The sequence below is a fragment of the Neolamprologus multifasciatus genome, chromosome 12 (genome assembly GCF_963576455.1).
Source record: "Neolamprologus multifasciatus chromosome 12, fNeoMul1.2, whole genome shotgun sequence".
In the NCBI taxonomy this organism is placed as follows: Eukaryota; Metazoa; Chordata; class Actinopteri; order Cichliformes; family Cichlidae; genus Neolamprologus; species Neolamprologus multifasciatus.
Genome location: NC_140450.1, coordinates 14,470,102 through 14,489,911, shown reverse-complemented (window position 1 = coordinate 14,489,911; position 19,810 = coordinate 14,470,102). Strand labels below are relative to the sequence as shown.

The 19,810-nt window shown below is 39.1% G+C and overlaps 1 protein-coding gene across 4 annotated transcripts in view; it reads left to right on the top strand.

Moving 5' to 3' along the window:
* Nucleotides 1–19,810, top strand: part of dock8 (dedicator of cytokinesis 8) — a 57,908-nt gene that overhangs the window by 4,825 nt on the left and 33,273 nt on the right. For 3 of the 4 annotated variants that reach the window (XM_085181189.1, XM_085181188.1, XM_085181190.1), the window contains exons 2-8: nucleotides 9,142–9,241; nucleotides 13,602–13,777; nucleotides 14,174–14,245; nucleotides 14,441–14,549; nucleotides 18,011–18,220; nucleotides 18,967–19,052; nucleotides 19,581–19,647. In XM_085181189.1, coding sequence (XP_085037315.1) covers nucleotides 9,142–9,241; nucleotides 13,602–13,777; nucleotides 14,174–14,245; nucleotides 14,441–14,549; nucleotides 18,011–18,220; nucleotides 18,967–19,052; nucleotides 19,581–19,647 — 820 coding nt within the window. Of the gene's footprint in view, nucleotides 1–9,141; nucleotides 9,242–9,267; nucleotides 11,073–13,601; nucleotides 13,778–14,173; nucleotides 14,246–14,440; nucleotides 14,550–18,010; nucleotides 18,221–18,966; nucleotides 19,053–19,580; nucleotides 19,648–19,810 lie in introns of those variants that run through there. The other variant, XM_085181191.1, reaches the window with a different exon arrangement.

The window sequence follows — 19,810 nt, the reverse complement described above, 5'->3', positions numbered from 1 at the left end:
AATGCTGACAATATCGTAACAGCTGATCCATCAAGGAAGTCTATCTCAGTGTCTTACAGACTGTAAATGTCTAATTATTCAAGCATGTTATCAATCACCAATTTTTTTTGTCTAATAAGGTATGAACTAATCAACTGTGTTTATAATTGAAAAATATCAAAGCTGATTAATGATGGTAAGCTAGGGTTTTATTGTAATTGCAGTATTTTGTCTGCACAGTATGACTTGTGAGGCATTTTAAGCCCTTTTACTAACAAATAACATGATTATAGTGTGAGGCTTGTTGTGTCTTAGCACTGAGCCTGATCTCTCATCAGCAGTTCAACAGTGGCTTCACGTTGACTCCCGGGGAGCAGCTGTTTTGATAGTGCAATCCTCATCAGTGTTGATTAAATTTTCTAAAATTATCACTTGGGGAGAAAAAAGGCAAAGAAAACTACTTTTAATGATTGTCTTCAGGCTTTGTGTTCAGCTAGGAAAATGCTTTCTTAATAGTGATTCAAATGTCATGTCCCCAAAAGGAGAAGTTATGAGAATTTTTAATTGAGGTTTAGCGTGATCTAAAAAGCCTATAAGCATGTTTTATGTGTCCGTCAGTAACACTACAAACACACACAATAAGGCTCAAAGATATTAAGTTACATAGAAACTCAAACAATGTTTTCATATGCACTGTGGTAACCTGGTTACTGTAAAACTGAATATATATACAGTAATTCAGGCAATATAATGGTAAAGTCATAGGTTACTTTTAGATTTTTAAAAAATATATATTTTATATTATTTTTTTTAAGTTGCCACCTTGCTTTTTTGCTGCTTTTTGTACTGCATTGCACCTCAAATGCTTTCTATTTCATTTCTGCTTATAATTACACAATGAAATGTAGAGTAAAGGAGGTTTATAACCCCAGAGTTGCCAAAAATTATGCCAAATTATGACAAAATTAGCAGTCGTGAAAAAGTATTAGCCCCCTTTCTGATTTCTTAGTGTTTTGCATATTTGTTATACTTGCATGTTTCAGATCATCTGTGGAACCATGAGCTTCCACTTTGGATTTGGGACACAGACATCGTCTCTACTTTTAAGATTAGGCTTATCAAAAAAACCCTCTCCTTTTTGATAAAGCATATAGCTGGGGCTGGATCCTCCCTTAGTTATGCTGCAATAGGCGTAGGCTCCTGGGGAATTCCCATGATGCATTGAGTGTTTCTTCTTCAGTCACCTTTCTCAATCACTATGTGTTAATAGACCTCTCTGCATTGAATCATAGTTGTTATTAATCTCTGGCTCTCTTCCACAGCATGTCTTTTGTCCTGTCTTCCTCCTCTCACCCCAACCGTATGCGGCAGATGGCCGCCCCTCCCTGAGCCCGGTTCTGACGGAAGTTTCTTCCTGTTAAAAGGGAGTTTTTTCCTTCTCACTGTCGCCAAAATGATTGCTCATATGAGTGTTGGGGTTTTCTCTGTATGTATTATTATTGTAGGGTCTGCCTTAAATACTGTAAATACAATTGAATTGAACTGAAATTGAGTTGAAATTTTTTTTCATATTAGATAGCCAGAGTAAGTACAAAATGCAGTTTTTAAATGATGATTTAATTAATGGAGAAAAGTTAACCAAACCTACCTGGTCTTGTGTGAAAAAGTAACTGCTTCTCTTGTTAAATCATGAATTTGATTAACCACATTTTTGTAAGGCTGAGTTTCCCTAAACACACTCGGGCCTGATTACTGGCGGACCTGCTGAATCAAGAAATCGCTTAAAGAGAACCTGTCTGACAAAGTGAAACAGGCTAAAAGATCTTGAAAAGCAACACATCATGCCACGATCTGAAGAAAGACCTGAGAAACAAAGTCACTCTCTATCAGTCTGGAAAGGGTTACGAATCAGTTTCTAAAACTTTGAGACTCAATTGAACCAAAGTGAGAGCCATTATACACAAATGGAGAAAACTTGGAAGAGTGGTGAAGCTTTTTCCAGGAGTGACCGGCCTACCAAAATTACTCCAAGACCACGACGACTCATCCAGGAGGGTGCAAAAGAACCCAGAACGACATTAAAGAACCGCAGGCGTCACATGTCTCAGTTAAGGTCAGAGTTCACAGTTCCACAATTTAAAAAAGGAAAAAAAAAGAGAGGGACTATGGAAATGGCATCCATGGCAGAGTTCCAAGATGCAAAACATTGCTGAGCAAAAGGAACACAAAGGCTTGTTTCACATTTGACAAAAAAAAAGAACTTGTTGGAAGGTTTGAGGAAAGGAACATCATACCTAAAGTAAACTATGGTGCTGGTAGTGTGATGGTCTCGGGCTGTGTTGCTGCGTCAGTACCTGGAAGACTTGCTGAATTCTGCTGTCTACCAAAACATCCTGAAGGAGAATGTCTGGCCATGTGTTTGTGAACTCAAGCTGAAGTGCACTTGGGTTCTGCAGCAGGGCAATGATCCAAAACAAACCACCAAGTCCACCTCTGAACAGCTTAAAAAAAAACAAAGACTTTGGAGTGGCCTAGGTCAGTTCTGACCTGAATCTGATTGAGGTGCTGTGGCATCACCTTAAAAAGGCAGTCCATGCTCGAAAACCTTCCAGTGTGGCTGAATTACAACAATTCTGCAAAGATGAGTGGGCTAAATTTCCTCCACAGCTCTGTAAAAGACTCATTGCCAGTTATTGCAAATGCTTGATTGCAGTTGTTGTTGTTGTTGTTGTTGTTAAGGGTGGCCCAACCAGCTATTAGGTTTAGGGGGCAATCACTTTTTTTCACACAGGCCCATTTATTGTTTGATGATCTGAAACATTTAAGAGTGACAAACATACAAAAAAGAGGAAATCAGGAAGGGGGCAAACACTTTTTCACACCACTGTAGGTGCGTGATGTCTCCAAGAGTGGATTAAATAGGAAATGGTGAATGATTAAACATTGGAGTTTTTTTGGATGCTTTTGATTCCTGGCATCCACAAATTCACCCCAGTAGGAGCCAGGCACCTTACATGATGGTGGTGGCTGAGAGTTTGTGTGAGTAGGTGAATGAAAATGTATTGTAAGGATCTAGCTAAGGTTAAAGGTAGGTATATACAGTAATGTGGAAAGGTCTTGAATCAGCCTTTAGTTCTTTAAACTTTACTAGGAAAATGGGAAATGGGTGCAGAAGTTTATTGAAACATCTGCAAATAAACATATTGTACAATTCTAAGAACTTGGAAAGTCAATATTTGGCATGAATATCTTTGCTGCCTGTTGTTCCGTTCTCAGTCATCATCATAATGATGACTGAGAACCCCGTAATGTTGAGGTTTGGGCTCTGATCGAGTAATACATATATTTGTCCCTATGGGGAAATTGGCTTGCAGTGGAAGTCAGACATTTGTACACACCACATGAAAACAATCACATCAACATAAAACACAAGCACACAATATGCAGACATTTTCACTCTTCCACACTAATTTGGCAACCTACATTGGTATCAAAATTAAGCTGTTGCCAATCAGATGCTTCCCTGTTGGTATTGCACGGTGGATCAAATCCGATGGTGCTTTTCTTAGTTCATAATACCAATAATTTTGACAAGATCTCACACCATTAGCTGAAATGCACAAACCATGACAGTCTCCACTGTTTTACAGATGGCTGTAGACACTTAGAATCTACTTTCTTCCTCACCTTCTCTGTACATACTAGAGATGGACCGATCCGATATTACGTATCGGTATCGGTCCGATACTGACGTAAATTACTGGATCGGATATCGGAGAGAAATAAAAAATGTAATCCGATCCATTAAATATCAAAAAAGCACCTCACACAATTTGCGACACGGCGTAACTCGGCTCATAACCGTAGCACGTCGGAGCAGTGTGGTCACGTGATAGAGCAGCTGTGTGTATTTGTAGCCTGCTAGCAAACATTTCATCTCCGAGGAAGTTATCTCAGAGAGAAGTAAAGCAAGTGTGTAAGTTCATCTCTGAATGTTTGTAAAGCATTCCCACGTTAAGCTTAACCGATATATAGAGCAACTGCCTCTCTCTCTCTCCCTCACCTTCCTGCTGCTACTTCAATCGTGAAACTGCTTAATGATCAGCTGATCGGCTTTTCTGTCGCGAGTCCGTCTCTCTTCTTTGTTTTTGGCTCACTTTGCACCAGAAAGAGGAAACCAGCGGCTGAACAACAGCAGCACTATTAAGCTTGATAAGCTGTTGTTAGAATTTATTTAATATTACTTTCTAGACCAGGATCTTTTTCTACAGCTGACGGTTGGTAACTGTGCAGGGGCGGATCTAGCAAAGTTAAGCCAGGGGGGCCGATAGGGCATGAACAGGGAAAAGGGGGCACAAAGACATACTTTTCTTTCTTATTCTCATTTAAAATATCTTGCTTTTAATTATTTAATAATTATCTGAATCTTACACCCAAAGTTTTAATCTGATGTAAAATGTATAGAAGTCCATTACTGTATATAGTAACTGTTAAGTCTAATATACCCTAGTAAGCTGTAGTACTTTTTCCTTTGGGAAAATACCATCTGTGAATTCTGCGATTCTGTTGAAGAAAGATGTTGAATCTATTTAATTATTCTTGAAAAATAATTTTTTTCTGTGATTTTTTTTCACCCTGCATCAAATTAAAGTTGATTACATTGATTAAGCATCATGAGGAAGAGGGTGGTTCCCTATTTTCTTTTGCTGGGAGTTTGCAACCCTATTAGTTAGGTTGCTTAATATTTCTGCTAAGTACTCTTTAAAATATCAGAGTAGGGAGGATGGAGTAGGTTTAAGTTTATTAGATTGATCAGTGTTGCTAAACTATGAAATATTTTGGGTGCAGTGTGTTTTGTTTTGTTTTTTTACATACAGGTATAACAGAATAGCTTTAGTGTTGTTGTTTTTTAACTTGAGTATGAACTTATACAAAAAGCAGCAAGATATTAAAAAAACAGTTTTATTGATTAAAAAACACACTATATCGGATTCATATCGGTATCGGCAGATATCCAAATTTATGATATCGGTATCGGTATCGGACATAAAAAAGTGGTATCGTGCCATCTCTAGTACATACTGACAAAGACTCTAACCAAAAGTCATTATTATGCATTCAAAACTTTATAAAAACCTGTCATCACTGATTGTCAGCTACTTTTCCACTGAGACTATTTCTGATGGTGCGTCGGCTTCATCAGATATAGTCGGAGTCCTATTAAAGACATGACTTTTAGATACTGTTCATCTGTTGCAGTTTTATGTCTGCCACAGTTGTCCTCCAATTGTCTGGTTTCCTCAATTCTTACAGTGCACACCATATTGATATAGGCTGCTAGTAACAAAGTGTCTAAAGATGATCTAGTGTCTGGTTACTTTTTTAGGGCAAGACATAAGAGCACAGTGGAAGTTGGCAGTACCACTGTTGGTATTCTCAGAGATCTCAGGCTTGCAGTTCTGTATGAGAAGCTGGTTTAAACCAAAGCTATTTCAGTACTTTTCTTTACTCAGCAGGATCTGATAGATTTGATGAAAGGTCCTACAGTGAACATTTTTTGCTCTTAGAGTCTTGACTTTTATTCAACCCTGTTCATGAACTTTGCAGTGCCTCCAGTAGTGGCAAGTATTGCTTAAACTCAAATATTTGTCCCTTTATAAAGTTTTGTCTCTGGGTTGATCCCTTTTTCCAGGAATTGTGTCTTTATGACTTCTTATTAAAACCACAATCAAATACCAGTTTTTGCTAGATCAGTGATGCAAGCTGTTTTTGGTGTTATTTTGCTTAAATGACCAAAATCCAAAGCTCTGTTTTTGTCTTTGCTAACAAAAGCAGCTTTGGTTTTATGTAGCAAAGGATGCCAAGACCCATCACCACTGAAGAGAGACACAGATGCTGTCTGCTGTGTCAAGCTGTTTGTGTAGTGGTAAAAAAAAAAATGCCTGCTTGGATCTGAATACTGTTTTACTTGCCTTGTCTTTTTATAGATGGGCACTTAATCTGTATCAGTGAATGCGTAGTAGCACATGGACCCATGTGCATATATTAGCTATACTTTATGTACAGTATGTGTTATTAGGTTGTATGAGCTAGAAAGTACCAATGGAAGATATGTAGAAATGGCACAAGTGGTTAAGGGCATGTCTTTATAAAGTCTCATGTAATGAGAAGGGCTATTACAGAGTTTATATCGTCTTGAGTATAAACTCAATACACCCACCAGACAATCTGCTTTTGGACAAAAAAGCCTTAACCTTATTGGATTTTTATTAGTTTTGTATAGTTAGTGCTTCACAGTCATGACAATCTCAACAGTGGCTTATTCTGATTTCAAAGAGAAAACATGACAGAAGAAGAGGCATTTGAGGTGGGTGATTTCTTTTTGTGTGTGTGTGTCACTTAGGTCTCCACAAATAGATTTTTTAAAAGCTTATTATACTGCAGCCCCTTTTAAACCTCATCTGTGTATGCAGTTCTGACACATTACATACTAAAACTGTAACCTGGCACATTCCCTTTAAGGTGAGCGAACAGAGATTAGTTTATTGATATGGAGTTAAAGGTGTGTATGCGAGAGTCCTCCACAACCAGTGTCCACCGTGTTATCTTGCGAGGGACAAACAAACTGCTCTACACTTGTTCACTAGATACCGCCATATGATTGTGTGCGTATACTGAGCAGACATGAGGTGTGAGCGTTTTTATGATATATGTGTGTGTAACTTTGTAGACTATAATCAGGCCGCAGCTGTATTTTGACTTGCATAGTGTTTAAAATATATTTTAAACCATGAATGCAAAGCTTTTTTTGCATTTCATTGGTGTTGCTGTTGCTAATCTGGTCAATTGATCAGCTGTACCTGTTCGTGTGGGTGTGTGTCCTCTAATCTGCCTCGTGTGATTATTTTACAAGCATATTGCTGCAATATGTGTTTGTTTTTTAATGTACACAATTAATTCTTTTTACTTATTGTACAGCACCACTTTCTTAAAACTCTGTTTTAATGGCTGTGAGCAGCTAGCTATGGCTTTAAATAAAAATGCTGCTGCAGTGCTGGACTTTGGCCTTTGTGTAAATTTGTATACTGTTTTCCCACCCATGCCATGACCTTTTCTGGCATTCGGTTATTTTATTGACTCAGCATATTATGTGCTTTAGAGGGGGAGGAGAACGTGTTATAAACAGTATGACTGAAACAGGCTGGCTCAAGTATAGTAAACACATTCATAATCATAGTATGTCATGTTGTTAGCTCAGTACAGTTCAAAAGTCTTAATCCGCCTCTTATTTCCAAGCAGCCAGACTTTCTTGTAACTTTTAAAGTGATCTTGAGCAATAGTTTTATAGGCTGTCCAAGTTTTTTTTTTTTCGTTGGACATTGTCTGGTTTTGCAGTAATTTTTAGTCTAGTGCTTCTACCTGATGATTTTCAGAGGGATGGTGATGGGGGGGAAAAGGGGATGAACCAGTGAACCAGATGAATCACAAATTAATTTGTTTTTTGCGTTGCTTGGCATATTGTGCATCGCCTCCTTAAAATATTTGAGGAAACTGGACAAGTGGAGGACAAAAGAAGAAGTGGCAGGCCTAGGGGACAATAGCTGCAGCAGATGAACAGTATCTGAAAGTCATTCCTTTAAGAAATGGGAAAAAATCTAGTAAAGTTCTCAAAGAGGGCGTGAGAGATGCCTCTGTCATGGTTTGGAGTTGCTATTCAACCATGGTGTGGGGTGGAATTATGAACACAGAAAAGTACCATCAGATTTTGATCCATCATGTAATGCCATCTTGAAAGTATAGGATTGGCAACAACTTCATTTTTGATTACAATGAAACGCATTGCAAGTATAGTAAAAGTATACATGGATAGAAAAATACACAATAGAACATCCATCAGTCATGGATCGTCCTCCCCAGTGCCAGGACATCAACATTATTGAATAAAGGTTTTCATGCCATGTATTGATTTTTAAGCTTATTAGAACTGTGCCAGCTCTGATTTTGCCTGATGTACTGTATTTACATGCATGTTTATGTGTTTCAGTACATCCCTGCACCCATTTCACATTTTCTGAGGAAATATAAAGAAATGGGGCTTGGCTCAAGCCTCGCACAATACTATGTGTCATGTTCTTAGTATTCATATTATGCCAGTTTTTTTTTGTTTTTTTTTTTTTTAAAGAAAATTGTACTTGTTTTGTAATTCTTTTTCGAAATTTCCATGAAAGTGCTCATCAGATTGTGCATGCTCCATGATTCTGTAGCTTCAGTGGTTTTGACATACTGGCATTCCTTTACAGCATTTGCTATTAGTTTGCGGTGATAATTAGTAACAGCGATGTTGTAACAATGGCCAAGGGGACTTACTGAACCCATGAGACTGACCACAGGCGAAGTAGTTGGGAATGTGACCCATTTGCTCAAGTCTTTGCCCTCTAACGCTTCCCTGTGCGTCAGCGTTACAATAAACTCTTTCTGACGCTTGCATATGCAACAATACACAGAAAGTGAAGTAAATTTAACAGACACACACGAGAAAACTCAAAATTACATATACTTACACACACACACACACAGACTGGGGTTTTGTTACTGAGCTGCTGTTGCGCACATTTGGGTGGGGCTCCAGTGATATGGTGGATTAATTAGAAATAAGTAACTAGTGTATTAGTGGCAGTATCATGGAGATGGAATGTGTGCAGAAAATCAGGGCACTGTTCTCCCTTCTTATTGGGAAAAGCTACAGGCAAACACAAACACCATCTACCCAACATATTTGAATAGTACTCCATTCTTGTGTCATGTTGATTTCCTGCTTGGTCTGACCCTTACAGCGGGACACCATATCATTCAGCGCAAGCATGACAAAGCCTCTACACAGCCAGCAGCGGTGGGCTTCTGTAGAAAGTGAACAATAGTTGAATAGGAACACCATGGCTGGCCGATTCGACTAAGAACAATTGCGGAATTGGTGCTGTTGCATCTGTCATTAAGATACACTATGTGTGCATGTGGTTGGAATTATACACAAAAGATGAGGTTGTAGAGTCTTTAATGCTTGTTTTAAAGCAAACATTCCCTTTAAAACAGCACACAAATATGATACTCTGGCTCATGAACACAAAACCTTATAAATCTGTGTTTTCTAACATTTTGTTTCAGGCACTCTTCTGCAGAGATCAGGAAACACTTTAGTGGGAACCATGGCTTGCATCACAGCCGAACCAACTCTAACGCTTCGGCCACAGTGTGGCTTACTGTGGTGAGTTTCCTTCTGTTAAAAGAATTCTTTTGCTTTTGGAGTTTAGTCTTTTGTTTTATTCAGCAGGAAATTGTCATATCATCCAGATTTGAACTGCAGGCAGGTCTCAGGAAAGGAATGTTAGCAATATGAACATTTTTTTTAAGTATTTTTTCCCAGTTATGCTTATATTTCCTTATTCAAATGTGTAACATGTTAAGTGTGCTGTAATATTACATCTATATATTATTACTTCCCTTGTACCAGAGCAGTAGTGATGAAATCCTAGTTGAAGTGGGGAAAAATCATGCTGTGACTAAAACATCAGTGGAGTGGCTTCCTCTAATGCTGCTTTGGTGATTCTGCTTATACCACTGGAGAGTTATAAGTGTATCATTTTCACATCCTGCCTTTGCTGTCATTAGCTCTGGGAATGTCTGACTCGGTGTGGTGTCTCACCTTGAAGATTATGCTTTGAATCCTGAAACAGTTCTTCTACAGCATGAGCTGCTGCTTTTGCAAATAGAGCTGCCTGCATAGCCGTTTACACCGGCCTGACGCTGCTCTTTGGCTTAACATGCGTTGAAAAACGTAGCACATACTGAAAAGACTTGAATGTCATTATGGCAGGTTGTTTTCTACTCTCCTCATTTGAAGCGTGACAGAGAACGATCCCTGCCCTCCAATGCCTACAGACAGAATGATGCACAGTAATCCTTTGCAGGGATTTGCTCCCACTGCACTCTCTCTGTAGTACCCTCTGAACCTCTGTCTCTGCCTCCCAGCTTTATATGTTTTGCTCTTCTCGCTTTTCTTCTATTTCTGTCTTTTCCTCGCATCTTTTCTTCTGTGTCGCCCTACATTTCTCTCATGTAAAGTTCTCTAAAGCTTGCAGTTGTTAAGTCTTGTGACATATATTTGTGTTTGAGTGACAGAGCTTAAACCCTTAAATAATGTTTTTTTTGGGCTGTTTTTTTTTTTTTTTTTAAATTTTATTTTAGTAATGATTCTTGAGCTTTCTGGCTGACAGGTCTTGAGGAGAAGTACTTGAGCCAGCTGTCCCGACCCGGCCAGTAGCATGCAGCATGGTTAATCTCTAACCTGCTTGAGAAATGGGTCAGTGCCTTGGATACTGACAGGCACTGGGATGGGCGCTGCCTACCTTGCAGCTTACCCAGGCAAATCTTCAATATGTCCGGATTTGGAATGCGGGAGAGGATTTTTAATACCATAATCTCTGGGATGATAGTTTTACATTATTCAGCAGTCCCGTCTAGCACAGGGATGAGGGAGGGGTGCTTGTTGCTGCAGTTGTTATGCGGATCACTACGTTAATATTGACTGAACCTGAGTTGAAACTGTTGCCTGGTCAGAGACATTAACAAACTTAAAAGCTTGCAGTCCGTCTGTGTGCATGTGCGTGTGAGAGAGAGAGAGCGAGAGCAGCATGCACATGTATGTATCTCTAGTTTCTGTTCCTGTCTGTTGAAACACCAGTTGATGGAGGGACGCCTTGCTGATGTCACTTCCTTCAGTGTTTTGTGGTTTTGTCCCTTTCAGCTGAAAACTGTAATGTCTAAAACTGATGTCTAAACTTTTTGTGGGTCTCTAAACAGTCAGGCTTCAATTAAAGCATCGACTCTGTGGCTTCTGATTTATTTTTGCTAATGCTGATGGTTTTCTTTAAGCTTCTAGGTCTATGAAGCCCACTTTAAAGGGGTTCTGTGCATTGCACTGTGGCTTAGTTTCACTCAAAAGCACTGAGCACCAGTAGGTACACAGTGTAGGTTCCCCATATCCGGAGTGCGCCATTTTGTACACTTCCTTTTTATGGTGTTCAGTTTTCAGCAGGGTAAGTTTGCGATGTTGGCTTGAGCTCAGTCTTTTTGTGAAACTAGAGTGAGATTTTGCTCACATATCTTCTGTCGTGTTTACTGTAGCTTTATTTTCTCTTGGGTTCTTTACATCTGTTTCTTTTTTCTGTGTTCCTCCTGTATATCGACAGCAGTAATGTGCTTCTAAAAATGGTCATTTTTACATGAAAATGCTCTATTTGTTTTTAAAAAAGCTTGTCTTATTTAATCATTTATGCACATTCTTCACTGAGTTTTGTCACATCTTCCAGCCGTTCATGGTTTTCACTGCAATTATTGCACCTGTGAGCAAGTTTGTCAAAAACGTCTGGTGGCTGTTGGCTTTGCAAGGAAAGCTGGATTCTTGCTGGCACCTCTGATGACTCCACAGAGCAGCAGGCACTGATCAGAGGCATGCATAGATTTGCATTCATTTGTTTTTGTTAGCCTCCATACCAAACAAGAAAAAGAGGCCATGTTACAATGATTCTTTGAACTTTGAGGGATGCAGATGAAGTTTGCTACTATAATGGTACTACTGAGGTTGTCCTCTGTAGAGAGGAGGAGTTAGCTTTTTTTTATACTGGAGCCCTCTCATTTAAAACGATAATGATATAGTTCTTCCTTCTGGCTGCCTGTGTATTCTTTTGTCATGTGTTGCATGCTAAGCATTAATAATCGGCCGTGTGCAACAACATGCTCGTTGTTGCTTAGTGGAGGAAAAATATCCCTTAGGGTGGGTTGATGTGCAAAAACATGTCTGAAGGCAAATGGAATTTGCTCAGCTTTTAAAACTCATGTTTTTCTGCAGGTATTTCCACCTCTTATGTGTATACATGTTATCTTTTACTGTCTATACCAGTGGCTGGTTTGGCCCCCTGTTTCCTGTCTGCCTGAAGATGCACGTTCTCTCAGTTTTTGACAGGCTATCTGTATTTTACCTGTATGGGACAGTCCATGTGACTGAAAGCTGAAATATTCTTCTAAAAAATGTCTGACTGCTCTAGTTCAAATTCATGCTCTTAGAAAGGCTTCCTTTTATTGTTCATCAATTGGTTTTTTTTTTCTTTTTAGTAATTTTTTATTATGACATTTAGCCCATTTCCATGGCTCAGATTAAGCACAGTCGCTAAAAATATTTCTATTAACAACAAAAAACAAACAAACAAACAAAAAAAGCTTTCTGTCTGGGACTAGGCTTAAAATTGGTCTGGAAAATGTAGCCATTATAGGATATGGTTCTAAACTTTTGTCCTACCTCAGCTAACCCCTGATGATTATCAGATTGGAGGTCTGCCCAGTTTGCTGCAGTGACACCTGCTCCATGCAGGTTCCTTTTTTTTAATTTTTTTTTTTTTTTTTAACGACCACAGTCAGCCATGCACGACAAAAAAGGATGTGTCGTGCGCTATCTTATCAGTTGTGCTCTTTTTTTTTTTTTCCTTTCCTTTTTCCCCCTTTTGGTACACTTTCTAATGATTATAAAAGTTCATCTGTGTCCGAGTACGGATTTGTTAAAAGGCTTAAATATGAAACTTTCAACCCATTTATATTGTACTTTGAAACCACTACAGCTTTGCTTTTGTGATGATCTGATATAGTAGAGATGGAGTTACAGTTTCTGTCTAAAAATAGGATTTAAAAAAACACACACACACACACACAAACAGCCTGAATGCCAGCTTGTTCCGGTTTCCGCTTATGTAAGTCCCTGTGTCTTTTGTTCTCAGACAGGTATGAGGTATTAGAAAATATTCATGATTCAACATGTTTGGTTATGCTTTCCTTTTTTCTTCTTTGTAGTGTGTCTGAATTTGACAAATGGCTGTATGAACTGTAAAATGAAAAGTATTTGGTTTTCCATTTTGCTTCTTGTAAAAGCTTATAGTTAGGGCTGGATCAGGTAACTGTGAACCAGTTTTTAGATACACTGCAGTATTCCTGCAATAGGACTCTCTATAAGTTTACACATCACTCTGCATGTAATCATTAGTTATTATTCATTTGTTGCTCTCTTCCATAGTGTCCTCTTTGTCTTGTCTTACTCCCTTCACCCCAACCTATTCTGGCAGATGGCTGCCCCTCCCTGAGCTTGGCTCTATCAGAAGGTTGTTCCTGTTAAAACTGAGTTTTTCCTTTCCTCTGTTGCCAACTGTTTGCTCTTATTGGGGTCATCTGATTATTGTGATTTGCTGTTATTGTAGGGTCTTTACCTTACAATATAAAGTGCGTGAGGCAAATTGACACCATAGGTGCAGCTACAAAAAATCTTGGACGAGTTCAAATCTCAGTGATTTCGACCTCAAGGTCAAGGTGAAAGGCTAGGTTTTATGAAAAGTTGGTGAATGCGATAACTTGAATGCAGAGATGTAGGATTTTCTCCGAGGCTGAGAGGGTAGCACTGGTGGTTGCCAGTATTTTCTAGATATTTAATTTTAATGTTTTGTTTTTTTCTGATATGTATTCTCACTTTTTTTTTTCCATCTTCCCAATCCCAATATTTTCTCCATCATTCTTCGATTCTCCAGCCTCAGACGTATGATGCAGTGGAGCCCTTGGACCTGGAGGAATTCTTCATGTCACAGTTAAAAAGTGGAGACTCTGCCCTGATGCAGGAATTTGGAGACTTTCCTGATGACGACCTGAAGGTGGAGCAGGTGGAAAAGGCGTGTCGCACTATTCGACACTCTGTCCCAGAGGATGGGTATGTTACAGGCCAATGATTGTTAAATAAGAGGATAATTTATGAGTCAATTTACAAGGTTTTCTAGAGCTCACAAAAAGCCAAAAAGGACAGTGTTTTTTACTGACAGGTTTCTCTGAATGTCTTAAAATATTGATTAAACTGATGTTCAGAGGTGTGTCACAAGTCTTTATTCATCTTACAAAGAAGTTTAGCAGATTGTTTTGTAATAAAATAAATATTTAGACTGTCTCCCCAAATTCATTGTAAAACAACTTTCTGCACGTTATCTTTGCTTATTCAGAGTATTCACAACGTGACCATGAAGTCCAAATTAAGACAGGAGAAGAATTCAAAGTTTTCAGTTGCCTGCGTGTGTCTGCATATCTCATTGTCCTCATCCTTATCTCTTAACAGAGTGGAACTAGATCCACATGTAAGAGACTGCATAAAGAGTTACACCCAGCCGTGGCTTGTCGTCTCCAGAAGGTAAAAGACTGCGTGTCCTATCTGATACATTCTTATGTTTACATGTTTCCTACAAAGACTCTCATATACACTGCACACATGCGCTGCATAATGCTTCAGTGTTGTTATCCAGACTGGTTCAGAGGTCTTTTAGTTAACCATGAATGACCTTTTTTGTGTTTTTGTGTCTTTTCTGTCTCATGTGTATGTATGAAGATGCCAGGGGGATGGCTGGAGTGTGTATTCAGAGCGAACTGGCCTACACAAACTTCTTCGAAAACAGACCTTTGAGTCGGATTTTCAGCCAGAAAATCAAGAAAAAACAGTAAGAAACACAGTTTTAGTTTAGAGGTTTGGATAAATAACCCAATAAATATTGAATGTAAGTACCCTTTTACTTAGCCTGTGTCTTAACCAGCACCCTGTTACTCAATGAAGGAGCCTTCCTCCTGTTCAGTGTTGCGTGCAGCATACTATGAAGAAACAAGTCCTCACTGATTTCCTTCTTCGGCCTCTTGTGTGCAGCGTAATGCTTCAGACATGCATTGTTGCTGTAGTCTCAGTTTACAGTTAGGTCGTCACATCTGATTTTGCTTGTTATTGTAGAAACAGGTTTTTGACTAGATGGTGTTGTTTTGGTTTGTTGGTTATTACCACTTTAGAGGGTCAGAACAACTGTGTAATTTGTCTATCTGCAGTTGTGATGTAACTATTATTTGGTGAACAACAGCCAGCAGTGAGAGATGGTTTAGTTTAGTGGGGTTTTTTGTCTAGCTAAGCTAGAATATGAGAGTTAATGACTTTCCAATCTAAATACTGACAAGAAATGGAGTGAGTGGATTTCCCCAACAGCTTAATGCTGTTTTTAAGCAGAACTACAAAAAAAAGTTACTTGCCACAACTTGTCCTTGAATGACAGTGCGTTGGAACTCAGATAAAGTGACTTCTGTGTGGCAAAGACATTGTAGTGAGAGCAGTATGGTAGTCCATACTGATCAAGGCTTGAGAGACAATTGTTGGTGTGAAATGTGAGGCTGGGGGGAGACTGGGTTGGGAGACTGAGCGGGGGGTGGGTGGGGGTTGCTTTAATAGAGAACACAACAGTGTGTTGTTATTCACATCACTCTTTTTTTACCCTACACAGTGGCTCTTTTAAGTTTAGTGCACCACAGCCCTGTTGTGTGTAACCTGTATGATATTCAGCATTTTTCAGATCAGTAGCTGCCATCCAAGTGTTTGGATCTTTCATTATGGATCCTTGCCTCAGTCCTTCACTGAGCCAAGTTCACATCCTCTCTGTGCCCTCTCAGTCGCTTATTTGTCTTATAGTGGCCAAATCCCAGCTCCCAGAATCACACAGTCGCGGCCAATCCAAGTCCCAGCCAGTGCCACTCCCAGTTCCTGGCCCAGCCATCCCTTAGCCCCAGCCAGTCTCTTGTTGCTTCATCCTGCCAATTCTGACTAATTACCCAAACCAAAAGGCCCTCATTACTGCTGTAGGCTTCCCATGATCTACATGCCAGAATGAGAGTGACAGAGAGGGGAAGAACAGCTCTATTGTCCTTCAGCACTTAATAGTTCTCTTCTATGGACCAGTCTGCTTTAACAATAGCCCTGGGAATCATGGCGTGATGGACTCTTGGAGCCTCAACATTGTGAAGCTTAACCAGACTGGAAACTCAGTCAGTCCTAGCCTGTGGTGTGAGAGCTGGGATATGAATTTGATGGATGATAGGAGTGAAAGAGACAAGGAGAACGGGTGGCAACAGGGACTGCTCAGATCAGGATGCAGCTTGGGAGCAGTGAGGTTATGACCTGCAATCTGGCTAAAAGGTCATATGACCTTTTTTGGGGTTAGAATCTTGAACTCGTGTCATTATATTTATGGTTGTGCATACGTGCTTGCCTGGATACAAAGGCTATCGCTTCAACTCAAGGTGAAAAGCTCAATTCGCAAATCTTGACACAGGAAATGGTTCAGGGCTGAATGAAACCCAGGCCCCTTGCAGCCTTTTGGCATATGGGTTGCCTGCTACACAAAGTTAGCTACAGCGGTGCCCCACCATCCTGTTTTTTTTTTTTTTTTTGTTTTTTTTTTTTTTGTTTTTGTAATAATATTCCAACTACAGGCAGTGATTCATATCCTGGGCACTCTAATGCTACTTTTAGGAAATTTGATTTCTTTGCAGATATTTACTTGGCGACAGGGTTTTTTATTGTTTGTTTTTGTTGTTCTTGTGTTGTTTTGTTTTTCAGTTTGTTTTTTGTTTTTTAAATGAAATCATTGATCCAGTTGAAGAGGTTATACACCAAATTAAGTTACTTTTGTAGGTGGACTTCCTTATCGTGCAGTGCCTTTCTGAGAGAACTCCCACTTATGATTTCTTACTTGAACCATAACAGCAGATCAAAAAACATGATTTCAATGGGGGAAAAAATCTGATCATGTGATGTCCTTGTGCAGTCAGGTTGGTTTTGTTTTTTTTGTGTGGGTTTTTTTCTGATTCTGGTTTAGTTGGAGGCATTGATGCCTAAAGAGTTTTAACATGTAAGAATCTTTTATAGGCCAATTAAAACTGCTAAAAAACAAAAACCATAAAAGGTTGACCTTTTTTTGGAGTAATAAACGAAGAAGCTTGCGGTACATTTTACTTGACTGAATATAAAGTTTTACATACAACATTGCTCACAACTACTCAATAGGTCTCCCTCTGGATGCACAGAATATGTCAATACAATAGTCAAATTCATCACACACTTTTGTGAGCAGTTCTGGTGTCAGTGCAGCCATTGCTGTTTTTATGCCGTCTACCAGAATCCACTCTTTCTGATAGTATGTGTTTTGATCATTACTAGTGAATGGTGGCGGGATTAAGGCACTTTTGAAATCAGATTATTTTTAATACACTTATTCAACATATTCAGATGCTGTTTTTTCAAAAGGCTTCTGAGCACATTTATGAATCACATCACATCTAAGTGTCAAAATTATGCCGCTTTTCTTAGCTCTGGGTTAGCTCAGTTAGCTCAACCCTCTATGCTGTTCTCACTTTTGTTGAAAAACCCAAAGGCTTGTTGGGAGATCTGATTACAGAATTTGATGAACTCATTAAAAGTTATGTCAATATCATATCAGGAATGATGAGTAACTCATACCTCATTACCTTCTGGCCCTTTGTTACTGATTGGCTGGTCAATTTTTATGTATCAAATATTAAAAAACAAAACAAGAAAGCTTCTTGTTCATAAAAAATTAAGGATTAGTTATACACACGTGCTGAATATTGTGAAGTAACTCAAGTCATTTTACTCTCTTTTAAATACAGTGAACATAAGCACAGCTATATGCTGTGTCTTCTACACTGAGTAAGCCTTGTTTAGAAAAGTACAAGAGCCTGTCATTGTCTCAATCTAAAACAGAGGCTGTCTAGACTGACTAAATGCCTGTTTTGTTGTGTCCGCTGACCACGTAATAGTGGAAGCTCTATTTTTAATACAGTGCATGTTGATGATGGTTGATAAAATGCTTTTCCAGCATGGTGTTGATATGCTGTTGTTAGAAACAAGGTTTGAGGTAAATGCATGGTTGTCTTTTTCTTTAAACCAAGGGTGAACAACATGTGTCTACTAATCTCGTTCCTCTGGATATTATAGCCCCGTAATTTGGCTTTCCTTGTGCTTTCCTGCCTTTTTTTCCCACTTCCTTGTGTTTTCATTTGATTTAATTCCCCTCCTCCTGGCCATGACATGACCCTTACCCCTGCTCTTATTCTGTCATTGCTCCAGGTCAAGTCACCAACTCTAGCAACGTTGACAGATGACTCTGGCCACACACTGACCTCCTCTGACTTTAACTTGCGGTGCCTGACTCCAGACAAGAGAGTTGAGGGTCTTCTGGCTTTCAGCAGCCATGAAGAGCTGGATCGTTTAAACCAGGAAACACGGCAAGGGAACAGACACCCTGAGCTGTTTGCGCTCTACCCACCACCTGATGAGGTGAGATATAAAAACAAAGTTGTTGTTTTTTTTCCATTAATATTTCAGCTGCTGCATTTGCCTTTTATGATAGTTGGGATCTGCAAAAATTACCAAAAATCTAACGGATGTACAACCACTTCTTTCAGATAGTAAATAGAAAGTTTTTATTTTAAGACATCTAAAACTGAATAGTAAATAGAAAATACTTTTTTTTTTTCTGACTACATAAATTCATAAATGATACAAAAACTAATAAAATTGGGCCTGGAGAATTGTAATGCACATTTTCACTAAGATTTTATAGACTGCCAGTTACAAATAATCTATAATGAAACTAATAAGAGTTGCAGCCCTTTCTTGTTTTTCAAAATATATTAAATACACATCTGAAACCTAAAGTGCCCACACAGGGAGCAATATGCAATGAGCTTGGGGACTTCCCAGTTCTCTGTTGCCTAGGTAACTCTCTAATGTATTTACTACCTGGTTACATGATGATCAGTGTATCCTGCACTCTCATTGGTAATAACTTTAGTTGCCCGTCTCGAGGTTGAAAAGAGTTTATCCGGGAAGTTGCCTGTAGTTGCTTAAAGTTCACAAATATCACTAACTTTCAATGGTCTCTGGTTGCTATATTGCTGCAAATCGCTTCCTGTGTGGACATGGCTTGTGTTCTTAATTTCGCTTCTTCTCCATCCACAAACATCTGTGCTTAGTTAAATCTTTATTTTTCTTTGAAACATATTTCTGTAAATATCTTACAGGAAGATACAGTGGAAATCCGTCCTGTTCCCGACTGCCCCAGAGAACACATTGGAGAGCGCGTTATGATCAGATGCCAGTCTATAAAGTATGTCATACGTTTTCATTATACTGTAGTAGGGAGAATAGTCCTGTAATTTAAACAGCTGCATAGCTGAGTAGTTGTTTAAGTGATGGATGGAGGATTATGAGAGGGTGGAGGAGTGTTGTTCAGCGGTGGTTGTTTTCCAGAAACTCTCCGTCCCTCCCTCCTCTGTGGGATTCTGTCTCTATCTCTTTTGCTCCTTCTTTCATTCGAACACACGCAAATGCACTTTTCCTGCATTACAGTCTTGAGCTTCGTCATCCTTGTATAACTCGTACAGTTGCCAAATATTTGAGTTGAACTGCAATGCTTTGGCAACTTTTCTAATCCTTTTAACCCTCAGTTCAAGCGCATCATCACTTCCTCTAACTAATTTGTGTCTAACAGGAATTAAAATTCCTGAAAAATCAGTAGAATCAAAAACTGGTGGAAAGCTAATTGAGGGAAAAAAATGAGGATTTGTATTCAGGATTTGCATCTTCTCCTGTGATAAAACTCCTAATTTAATTTTCCTTTGTTTTGTTCTTTTAGGTTTGAAATAGAAATTGAACCCATGTTTGCCACCATGGCACTGTATGATCTGAAAGAGAAAAAAAAGGTGAGCAAACTTTTTTTCACTGTCAAATTCACATTTTTTTAAAAATGTTGTACAAACGTGTGCGTGTGTGTGTGTGTGTGTGTGTGTGTGTGTGTGTGTGTGTGTGTGTGTGTGTGTGTGTGTGTGTGTGTGTGTGTGTGTGTGTGTGTGTGTGTGTGTGTGT